The 12701-nt window shown below is 38.8% G+C and overlaps 1 protein-coding gene across 1 annotated transcript; it reads right to left on the bottom strand.

Annotated features, from left to right (window-relative positions):
* Positions 1-496: 496 nt before the first annotated feature.
* On the bottom strand, positions 497-11886 carry LOC145673461 (adenylate cyclase type 10-like). The gene is made up of 3 exons (XM_081743182.1): positions 11724-11886; positions 9715-9949; positions 497-1188 (listed from the first exon to the last, which is right to left on the bottom strand). The coding sequence occupies exons 1-3, from the start codon at positions 11878-11880 to the stop codon at positions 642-644; spliced, it is 939 nt and encodes a 312-aa protein (XP_081599308.1). The 5' UTR covers positions 11881-11886; the 3' UTR covers positions 497-641.
* Positions 11887-12701: the final 815 nt, after the last annotated feature.

The following is a 12701-nucleotide window of genomic DNA, read 5'->3' on the forward strand; positions in this document are numbered from 1 at the left end:
TCACTATGAATATCTAGAAAACAGAAATACCACAACAACCGAGGTCTACTCATCTTAATTGAAAAAAGATTTTCAGCTGCACTGCTCCAGAAACAGCCATCACTGGTCAACAGAAGAGGAGTTCTCCTCCTCCACGATCTTGCCAAACCTCATACGGCAAAAGGGACCAAAGAGGTTATCAAAACAGTAGGCTGGGAAGTTCTGCTTCATCTACCCTATTTCCCAGGCGTCGTCCCATTTTATTATTACCTGCGTTTGGCCATGGACTCTAACCTGTGGGAACAGCAGTTCCGTAAACAAAACGATGTTACAAAGACTGTACTGCAATTTTTGGACTCCAGAAGTTTTTTTAAAAATGTCATTTATAAGTTTGTGTCTTGTTGGGAACATGTAATTAAAACCAATGGTGATTATTTCGAAGAATAAAATAGATGTTTAAGGTTTTTATCAGTGAGGAAAACCGCACGAACTTTCTTGGTTATCTGATACATCGCTTCCGTACTTTGCAATGATGCAATGGTGGAATTTTTTGTAGGTGTAAGTTCGACCTTTAAAAAAATAGCATAAACTTCTCTGTCTACTTACTTTTTGGAAAATTTGGATGATTATGTGCTAGACTATAAAAATATTAGATAAGTCCATTAGAACCCTACGATTTTCCTTACCTTGCGAATTAAAGAGGAAATCAAAGATTCCATTACTGCCTTTCTTTCATCTGGCGTTTGCCGCAAGTATTCATCAGTTACTGGGAATTTCACTTCCAATACTTGATTCAAATAACAAAGATTATCAGAACAGTTCAAAGTGTAAAATTCTTGAAATATTTTCTCCTCCCTTTCATTGATGTTTGTATAATAATCAACTCTTAGAGCTTGGTTTAAGAGCTCACGTATCACAGCATATGCCTCTTTCATAATCCCAGAATTAGCTGACACGAAAGCAGGTTCGATATCCATCTGCGATAGTTCAGACATTACGCCTTCCAGAAATCTAGTTTTGCCCATCCGACTTTCTCCTGTCACCAAAACCATACAAAGTCTATCGTCACTCAAAGGCTTCTGGATACGAATAGACGACCCACTAGCGGTTCTTTTGCGATTAATTGCCAATAGGTGTACATCACTTAAGATGGTGGTCAACTCAGTTCTTCTTCCAAGAAGTGGATAATTGGTGGTTACGTTCTCATCACTGCAATACGGAGAAATAGGAGAAGTCATTCAGAAGAAATCAAATTGGACAACTGAATATACCGCTAATAAGGTAAGAAATCATAAATTGCTCTTTAATTGCAAAGGCAGTTGTATATAGTATCTTGCATAGTATCTAGTTTGCATAGTATCTTGTACATTGACAATGGTCCCGACAGATAAGATTTGTATATTTTTGCTGGAGTAAATGTCTCGATATGAAGAAAAAGAAGTACAGTTATCAAAAGGGTTCCTGATATTGCTGCACCATATCGAAATGCAGTGCAGCGGTTGATCCAGATACTCTGTAAAACTAGACATTGAGACGTAAGTAACTTTGTCACATGATAAAGCGTGTATAAAAATACGTGGAGAACATCTGCAATACTTATTATTGCAGGGGGGAGGCCATCAGAGGACCTCAACTCGTGAAGTAGGAGTAGAGAAGGGGCCTCACTCCACGCTGTCTGCGAGGTGGCCCCCAAGCCTTTAGTTACGCCACTGCATGTATGCATGTATTAATATTGTCTAACTCAAAATGTTGAGTTTATTTGTTAAGACTAAATTTAGCATCAAATGTTCAGAAGGTGTGTAATAAATTTTGTTCACCCTAATTTTTGAATAGTGGCGTGTTCTAAAATACTTAAGTGGAAATACTTTGGATACCCTTTCCCCCACACACTTTGAGTAATGGAAATAATGTTTTTGTAGTATTCTTTTCTAAACAAAAGAACCATCCTTATGGTGGTGTATTTTTGACAAGCGTCTGAAAACTCAAGGAACATTCCTCTATGAATCACTCGAACTTGTTAGGAAAACTACTTTTTGTTTAAATTCTGTCCAAGTTGAAAATGTAAAAGATAAGCCCGTCCTTGTCAGATTAATGTTCCGAACAGTTTGTTTCAATCCAAATCAACATGCATATGTTTCGAAGACACTTTTTCCAAGAAAAGTTATTTGGTGGCAGCTTCACTTCGTTTTTCCCATTTTTATGCTATCATCTTGACTAGTCGTATATATATCATAGAATTATTGAGAATATAGAGAAGGTAAATTAATTCATTTAGATTTTTATGTTTTTACAGACATCCTATTATAATTACTTTTGAATCACTCATTGAAAACAAGTGAATCTGGAACGAGTAAGTTGCTTCTGAAGTGCATATTATGTTATATATGGTCCATTTGTTTCTAACTTTTACGAGGGTCGTTCAACTCAATCCGGGACTTTTTCTTTCCAAGTTTAAATGGACGCCTAGGCTGGAAGTTTTATATGCAGTAGAAACTGGTACCTATGTCCTGTTACTGGTAGACGACGCTCATTTAATGCGCTTCTGGATAGACCGTTATCCAAGATGGCGGACAACAGTGCGAACGTCTACGTGGAACAGCATGTTGTGATGAAGTTTTTAGTGAACGAGGGCCTGCTGAAATTTACAGACGAGTTCAGGCTCAGTAAAGTGATGAGACACTTAGTCGCAGTAAGACATTTGAATGGTGTAAGCGCTTCAAAGATGGCAGTATCTTTATTATTGACGATCCCGATCGTGGTGGATCACAGCCCACGGTAGTCATTCCTGAGAACATTCATGGCGTGGAGCAGCTGATCCTGGACAATCATCGCATAACCTGTCGTGAAATTGCAAGGGTGTGTTATCTCCCGTTAGGGACAGTGAACACAATAATTCATCATCATGATGATAAGTGAAGAATTATGTCCTACAATGATTCCGTCGTAATACTAAATCTTTCTATGCCGAAGCATTCCAGGCGTTAGTTAAATGCTGGGATAAGTATATACCTGTAGCTGAAGATTATGTGGAAAAATAAATCATCTTTCCACACTTTGAAATTTATTCTTATTGTTCTTATTTGTTTTTTTTTAAAGTCCCGGATTGACTTGAACGACCATCGTAACTCCATATGTGAACCCCTACTTTTAGGTTTCTAGTGTATATGAACCCAGCCTCTATTCATCATCTATAAACATTTAAAGTCATAGACAGACACAAATCCATATTGTAATACCAAGTGGTAATCCATATTGTATTTTTTAACAACCAGTTCTCACTCTTTATATATATATATATATTTGGTCTAGGAATTAATTCGCGCGGGTGGACAAGAGATGGCGCAACGAACGGAGCGTCCCACAGTTCCGTGTATCCACACATGTGTTGCAAACCCCTGTCATCGCGTATCGTTCGTAGTATAGGGCAGTGGATTAAAGCGTCAACAACACCAGTTTGTAGTTAAGTGAACATGGCGCAATTTGTGCCTGATAAAGTGTTTTTGCGGGGTGTCCTGCTGCATTACTTTAACATGCAGAAAAGTGCGACTGAAAGTCATCGTATTTTGGTGGAAGTGTATGGTGACCATGCTCTAGCTGAGCGAACGTGTCAGAAGTGGTTTGCACGGTTTAGAAGTGGTGATTTCGGCTTGGCAGACCAAGAGCGAGCTGGACAGCCAAAAAAAATTCGAGACGAAGAATTGACAGCATTGCTCGAGCAGGATTCGTGTCAAACGCAGGAACAACTTGCAGCAGCATTAGGCGTTGATCAAACAACAGTCTCCAAACGCTTGAAAGCCATGGGAATGATTCAAAAGATGTCACATTGGGTTCCACATGAATTGAAAGACAGAGACGTTGAAAGACGAAAAACCATTTGCAAATTGCTACTTCAACGACAGAGCAGAAAGGGGTTTCTGCATCGAATTATTACGGGTGATGAGAAGTGGATCCATTACGAGAACCCTAAACGAAAAAAGGCCTGGGTGAAACCAGGTGAACCAGGTCCATCACAACCAAAACGAGATATTCACTGTGCAAAGGTTATGCTGTGCATATGGTGGGATATGAAAGGTGTGGTATACTATGAGCTGCTGCAACCGGGTGAAACTATGAATGGAGAACGTTATCGACGACAATTAATGCGTTTGAAGCAAGCTCTGGCCAGAACACGACCAGAATGGGAGAACAGACATGATAAACTTATTGTTCAACATGATAACGCTCGCCCACATGTCGCAAAACCGGTCAAAACCTATTTAGAAAATGTCGGATGGGAAGTTTTACCCCACCCGCCGTATTCACCAGACGTTGCTCCTTCGGACTACTACTTGTTCGATTGCATGAACAACGATTTGATTGGACAGCGGTTTACTTCTTCAGAAGATATCGAAACATGGGTCTCTGACTGGATCGCTTCCAAGGATGACTTCTTTCGCCACGGAATCCGTACATTGCCTGACAGATGGGCGAAAGTGGTAGCTAGCGATGGACTACTTGTGTTTGTACTACAGCTTCAATGTGTGCGTACCAACCGCACGAATTAATTCCTAGACCAAATATATATATATATATATATATATATATATATATATATATGAATATCACAAGTAAGAAGTAGAGACCTACACAGCATCTAAATAGAAGGTGGTGTGACGAAATAAGATAGCACTGCGAATATCTTGGAAAGAACTTATCAAAGATAGATGCTTGTCTATCTATCTACATATATATATATATATATATATATATATATATATATATATATATATATATATATATATATATATATATATATATATATATATATATATATATATATATATATATGCGTTTCAAGTATAAGTAACCATTACCACTACACTCATGTGATCCTAGTTCTCATCCGTGATATCTGACAAGTAAAGCTTTTCTCCCAAGAAACGGGGATCCGCAAACTGCGCATATATTTAGATAGAGGAGGGCCCCGAAGGAATACTGGTGAAATATGCCAGGACGACAGCAAAGGATAAATCCAATATGGCCGCCCGAAGTTCATGCCAATTGACTTTTGCAAGCAACCTCTCATCCACTTCCCATGGGCAGATTGACTTAATGTTTTGCAGATTGAGATAAGTATGAACACTACACATCTACTGGTTTGAAATTTCGCGGACGTTGACGTATTGAACCCAAGGTTGAAGGTTTATATTGGATTTCGCAGCTATATTGGATACACGATGTAGAAATAGTAATCCATTTGTACTATTTTCCTCACCTACTAGTGGCAACGGACCTTTACGTAGTAGTACGACCTATTTGGTTCAGGATTTTGTTCGGCCATAGTGGTTCTCAGATGGCGTTAATTGGAACCGTTTAATGCTTTTCGCACACGTCTAGTGATACTGTACTTCCATAGTACAATTCGTTTTCCAGACACGAGTCGTTGACACATTAACATTTTGATCGGCCATATTGGGTTTAATACGTCAAAGTTTGCAAAATTTCAAACCAGTAGATGTGTAGTAGGGTGAAGCGTTTTGCACTTTTGTTGGAAATCCGATGACAACTAGTGCGGGAAAGGTGCCATTAGTGGCACCGACCTTACTGATTTTTTTAAAATTTTTTGGACAACTTCTTACCTTGCCCCAACGGACTTAAAGTTTTTAAGTGTTTGCTTAGGCAACACGAAGAACACCAGTGACAGAAAAGCTACTTGTGGTCGTTTATAGAGTTACCTGTTGGATATAATACAATTATTTTATTAAACGAAATTTGTAGCAATGCCAGTAAATAATTTTAAAATGTTTATGAGTTAAAGAACAGTCATATTAGCTCAGTTGTTGGAATTAATGTCCAGATTTTGTGTGGAATGCCACGTTAACGATGATTATAGGCACAGCCCTTGATATAACACGATTATCTTTGTGCAACTCTTCGGTTATTTTGCTCTGTACGCAAAATAACCCAGAACGTACCATGGCGAGGTGGTTGCACATCCCCCCCCCTATAGGCATACGTTGATATTTGGCCTTAGGTCGCGTAGTTCTTCTTGGTCTCGAAGCGGGGCATTCTTGTTCTAGACTTCAGTTTGGCTCTAACGTAGATATCTCTTGCGTTCTGGCCGCACTGTTTTGACGCTGCCTCGGACACCAGTTTCACTGTGCGTTCCACAACTTGACTATGGAAGGGAATGTTGTTAGAGTAGCTGAAGTTCGGATGTTTTCTTCAAGCTGCTGATCCGTTATGTTTCGTGCGATTGGCGGCTCTCTTAGAGATTTAGGCCAATTAATCATGTCGTAGTAATTTTCAGCTGTAAAGTTTAATTTCGGAACAATGAAGTCACGTGGGCGGCTTGATCTCGGAGTCTTCTGGTTGCGACACTTTTTTATCCTTCTCCAGCCTAATGTTCGAATATGCGGATTTTCATCTGCTGTCATCGCTATCAGCAGGTTTTCATGATGAGCGTAGTATCCGTTGTTTGTAGAACAGAATAAACTATATGTTGTAGATTTTCTGGCAGAAAACGTGATAGCTTAACTGTGCTAAACAGATGTATGGCGCCCAATTCGCACGAAGGATTTCGCCGTATTGAAAACCAGACGGGAAGGTATACTTTAACAATGTACTGGCAAAGTAGACAAACTTGAACTAGGTTTATCAGTACTGAGGTAGTGGTGAAGCATCCTACAGGCCAATGTAAACCATCGTGAATGTGATAATGGTCCTGGTTTTCTGTTTGCTAGATCGGTAGTAAACATTCCTGTAGCAACAGCCTTACAAATTTCAAAGAGATAATTCTGGTTGCTGCTTAAACCATCTAGTTTTTCCATTTCAGATACCCATTCAACGGGAATGGGTGTAAAGGAGATGATCGGTGAACGTTCACAATCCTTTAATTTCTTTCGGATGGGGCCGGAAATGCGTTGGGTCCGGTCGTCCTACCATCCAATTCGGTAACCAGGTGTCGAAATGGCAAGTCGTTGGTATGAAGAAGGCAAATGAGATGCTGCAGTTCTTTTCCTAGGGATCTTTGTTTCTGATTTATCACGCCGTTATCCCATCCTGTGTTCGTGGCTTCACCATCGCTGCTGACTGCCTCAAGACTTGACACGTCGTACTGGTTCTTCTTTAAAAGCTCCAATATAGAGTCGGCAATATCCTTGCCAGTGCCTGACCTAGGTGTGGCATGACCCAAGTATTTTGACCCGGAATCCGATAGAACTGTGATATGCTTTTCTGTAACCTCTCGTCTTCGTAGTTTGCCGTTAATTTTTCTTGCACAAGAGTTGCATCATTTTTCCTGTCAAAGTAGATACTTGTAATTGTTCGGCCTAAGTGAGCATTTTCTTTCTGGATCTTCTCACCCAGTTTATCTTTTTCTCTTCGTACCTTAGATCTGTCAAAAACAAGATTTTTGTCCTCTGGCGTTATGAGTCTCGCGTCCTGAAGTAAGGCAGAATCGATGAAAGCAATCTGTCTGTCTAAAGCTCCAGTTCTAAACTCTGCCTTCCCTGAAGACAGATGCGCTTTAGGGTATGTTTCCTTCTTGGTCGCGCCTCGAAGACAGATTCCGACATGCTTCCCGATTCAACAGCTTCGCTGGATTCCCCTTACGACGCCAGTATCTTTGACCTGTGCCTATGCCTAATCCCACTAGTTGATGGTCTTGCTTCAACATCTCCAGCGTCTTTCTTGGTTGTCCGCCCTTAAATCTTCTCACTTTACCGGGAAACATCTTTGACAGAGATTTGTTTGTTCGGACGCCAATGTTACCAATGCTCATTTTATGTGATGTTTTGTGGTCCAAAAGAAACTTGAATTCTCGTTTTGGAATCTTGCGTGTTCTGTCACAGTTGCAATCTTCGGCGGTTTTACATTTGCAAGACACAGTATTAAAAAGAGAATTTTCCGCGTGTGCAACAAAACCTGCACGAAATGTTGCTTCTTGTCCTTGTCGACTGAAATGTTTTTCCTTGGTGCGAAAATTATTATAAAATGTTTTCAGATGTCAGAAACTCTCTTTTCTGAAACCATAGGAATGCTTGTTTTACGCCAAATATGTACAACTCTTTGTCCAACTAGTTTACAAATGTCAGTCACTGGTAATTTAGTTACACTTTCGTCACCACTTAAACCACTTCCAAACCAATGATAATGTCGCATAACGTTAGCGTACGTGTGTAATTGCACTTCACTCATTTCACTTGGAGTGCCAAATAAGCCTCGTTTTACACTTTCCCGCGTTATTCTCTGAATCGTATCTCACTAAGAAGACTGTAACTTTAGGTACAATGCACAAACTCTCTGTCTTAACAGAAACAGTAGCGAACTAAAACCGTTAAAGCTTAAACTGAAATAAACTGGCCTGTTCGATTGGTTCGACGAAGTACGCACAGCCGAACTTCGAGCGAGAATATTCTAGAAACGTCGGCGTAAGTTCTGGACCCAGCGAGGCGAGCTGGATCCAGCGAATCTTCTGGATGGAGCCGGACGTTGCGATGACGCTTGAAGATGGCATTTGCTGTCGGTGTACATAACAAGCGAAGAGTCGCCAAAAACAAATCGAGTTATATCAAGAGCTATGCCTATAATCATCGTTAACGTGGCATTCCACACAAAATCTGGACATTAATTCCAACAACTGAGCTGATATGGCTGTACTTTGAGTCATAAACATTTTAAAATTATTTACTGGCATTACTACAAGTTTCGTTTAATAAAATAATTGTATTATACCCATCAGGAAACTCTAAAAATGACAGCTTTTCTGTCATTTGTGTTATTTGTTTGTGCCTAACCAAACATTTAAAAACTTTAAGTCCGTTGCGGGAGGGTAAGAAGTTGTCCAAAAAGAAAATTAAAAAATCAGTAAGGTCAGTGCCACTGATGATACCTTTTCCGCACTAGCCGTCATGTAATTTCCAACAAAAGTGCAAAACGCTTCACCGTAATGTGTAATGTTCATACATATCTCAACCTGCAAAACATTAAGTCAATCTGTCCATGGGAAGTGGATGAGAGGTTGGTTGCAAAAGTCGATTGGCATGACCTTCTGGCGGACATATTGGATTTATCCTTTGCTGTCGGCCCGGCATATTTCACCAGTATTCCTTCGTGGCCCTCCTAAATCTAAATATATGCGCAGTTTACGGATCCCCGATTGTTGGGAGAGAATCTTTACTCTGTGAGCACTTGAGATTTAAAAGAAATAAAGATTATACCTTGTTCTGAGAGATCAATGCTTAACATTGTAGTTGTAAGGATTTCTAGAATCAAGGATCCTTAAACTAAAATTTACTGATCTTGGATATAACACTGTAAAATTTACTGTCATGTCTGGGTAAAACAAACGATTCTGCAAACTGGAAATATTTTAACAACAAGTTCTAGTGACTCGGTGCGAACTGGCTGAATAGCACCACTGGAATACCATATGAAAGCTTAAATATATATGTGAAGGTCAAGTTCTGTTTCTATGTTTTAGTTCTCACAAAATTGAATGTAATTCATTCTGCATCTTCTTCTTATCGATTCTCACTCTTTCACACAAAGCTTCTTTGTTGCTATGTGGCTAATATATGTACTTTCTACGAGGAAAATATAGGTTCGATCCCCGATGGAGGCACACGCATTAAGGTGTAAGTTGGCGTCTCATATTGCCTCGAAGTTGAAAAAGGACAATAAACTTCGAAACAGAAAACTAGCCAACTAATCGTTCCTTTCTTTTTAAGTATAGGATAGAAGCAAGAATTTTACCTTTCTTCAACAAAGTATTGATAGACTGCTGCAACATTTTCAAATCCCTTAAGCTTCTTCGGTTCTTGCAGTATGAAGTCCTGAGCCGGCAGTTTACAATAGGCAAATACGTTTTCGTCGCAAGTTATTTGGTTCACATACGCAATCATGAGCCTGGCTGCTTTGTTAACTGCAGCACCTATCACAGTATACTCTCGCCGTAACGGATGTCCTATAACACCACAGTATGCAGTACCTGTCAACGAGTAACAGATAATAATCGATATATGCTATTGAATAACTACAGCAAAGATGTGCAAGCAACTGGTCAGTTCAAGTACTGAGTTGATACCCTTGCAAGAAACTTTTCTTAAATATTTAGTGGAAAATAATCCTTGTTTTGAACATTAATTTCTACATATTTGTATATTTAGAGATTTTACTGTGAGCTATTTCTGTATACATGTATACAACTTGCATATTTCAGTACCATTGTATTTTTAATTGGGTGTATTAAGTGCTATGAATGCTTTCCAATTTTGTTTTAAAAAATTTGTTTGCGTGACATGCACTTACGTATTCTCTTGTCATGTCCTCTAAAGTACAGATACTTTTCATCTGATTAGGTATTGCTGGAAAATATAGGCAACATTACTAAAACAAAAGTAAGAGAAACTACGTTTATAACAAATCTTAAATACTATACCTACGTACATTTAAGCTTGGTAATTTCCCCGTTTCAAACTAAAATACATGACACATACAGATGATAATCAAAATAATGGAAACACTCGAAAGAAATAAAACTTAGTTGATTAATATTTTATGGTACCAGCGTTAGCTTAAAGAACAACTCTGATTCAATGTCGAATAGAGGCATATAATACATGCATGGTTTCCATATGCATACTATACGAGTTTTTATATGACACAACACTCAGTTTCGTCAACTAGAATAGAGAAGAGCATATAGGATCTAACCACCAAGAACTGATCAAAAAAGTTCAGTATTAAATCTGATGATCAGGTGGCCAGGGTATTTGTTGTAGTTTATATGGAAGTTCATGAAAGCAGCACTATGAATCATTGCACTATCATTTTGGGAAGGAGCCGCGATGGCTGAATGGTAGAGCGTTCACCTCTGGTGCATGGGGTCCCTGGTTCGATACCAGCTCGCACCAAGTGAACTTTGTGGTGGACAAACACTATTTGCTTGGGTTCCCTCGGGGTTCTCCTGTTTCCTCCCACTTTCATCATTTCATTCACTTTTCATCATCACCGTCTCCTTTAGCCTACCCAGCATAATCGCGGGACGTAAAACTCAAAGATTTCATTTCAATCACCGTCTCCTTTAGCCTACCCAGCATAATCGTGGGACGTAAAACTCAAGGATTTCATTTCATTTCACTTTCGTTTTGGGAAATTATGTCATTGGTCGGAAACAACATATGGAGCATAGGATGCAGCTGGTCACTTAAAATATCACCATAAGCATTGGTGTCTTGTTAGTGTATTCAAAGGACTTAATGAATACCAAGAAATTCCAGTCTACATAGTCACAAGGGAGCAGCCATATTGCACGGTAGGAATAAAAGCGTACAATGTATAACCTTCTTTTGATTTCTGCCATATATAAATAGAGCATATTGTTCAAAATAAGTAGAAAGAGGACTCTTCGAACTATATTACATGTTTCCAATCATCGTCTATCCATTTTCTTGTGGATCCTGAAGGCTATTATCCCCTTGGGCACTTTCCCACGCGACACAACTAACATGCTACAACCTTAGATACATTTGCGCAAACTAACCACACACCAGCGTCCAACCCCGTTTGACGTACTATAGATGACCACCCATCACCACCCGCAATGATCAGGGACCGTACACGAATCCTAAGAGTTAACACTTCATCCATCTTACGTGATGCAAACTACACGTGTTCCATTATTTTGATAATTATTTGTTTGTTCTGTAGAGTAAATTTTTATGTTAAATCTAAAGCTGCATACACGTAAGAGAATTAATCACCTGTTGTTACTCCAATAGAGACATTTTGGACACCATGAAGTCGGTGTAGTGACTGCATTGCTGAATAGGCTGCTTTCATGGCACTTTGACATTCGTTATCGTGTTTATACCCACGTAAACCGTACACCACTAGAAACATCAGATCTTTGTCGAACATCGACAATTTATTCAGATAGCCCCTTGATGCATGGTTGGCTCTATATAAAATAAATAAAACATAAAAGAAGAACACCAGGTAGAGAGGGAATAATACATTACGAATAAATAAATAAATAAATAAATAAATAGTACATTATATATTTACTTATTCACTAAATTTCATACAGCACAAGGCCAATTGGCTGGAACTGATTTTTCTCATGTTTCTATTCTCTTCTTTCAACACGAAAAAAAACTAAAATGATAGAAAGACAAAATAAACAAAGAAGATAATAAAAATAACTAACAAAACAAATAATAAAAAAGGTTTACCTCTCAATTTACAATATTCTCTTCAGTTGGGTTTCGAAGTTTCGTTCAGAAGTAAAAACCTTAAAATCTGTTGAAACAGTATTGTAATCGTGTGCTAATCTATAAAACAAAGAGCGCTTAACAATTGATAACCTAACTGTCTCGTAAGCTAGCAAATTATGAGAACGAGTTTGCCGCGGAGCAGCCTGAAAGTTAATCAGATATAGTAAGAACTCAAAATCAATTATACCATTGATAATTTTATACGCATAGATAAAGCAAATCAGCAACACAGCGTCGTTTGTCAGGGGTAAATAGTTTCATTAAAGATATTAATTCGTGTCTCCAGTGATCACGTTACTCAGGAATTCTAATTCTAACAATGACAAGAAACAAGTTTAGGACAGAGTCAATGCGAGATAGATTAGTAAGTACTGCCATATTCCATACAGGTGAACAACATTCAGTGATCGAGCAGATGAAAGCCATATAAAACATGGTAAGGGCAGGGAGACCTTGTATTTTAGG

Source organism: Thermobia domestica, chromosome 16 (genome assembly GCF_964235325.1).
Source record: "Thermobia domestica chromosome 16, izTheDome1.hap1.1, whole genome shotgun sequence".
Classification (NCBI taxonomy): domain Eukaryota; kingdom Metazoa; phylum Arthropoda; class Insecta; order Zygentoma; family Lepismatidae; genus Thermobia; species Thermobia domestica.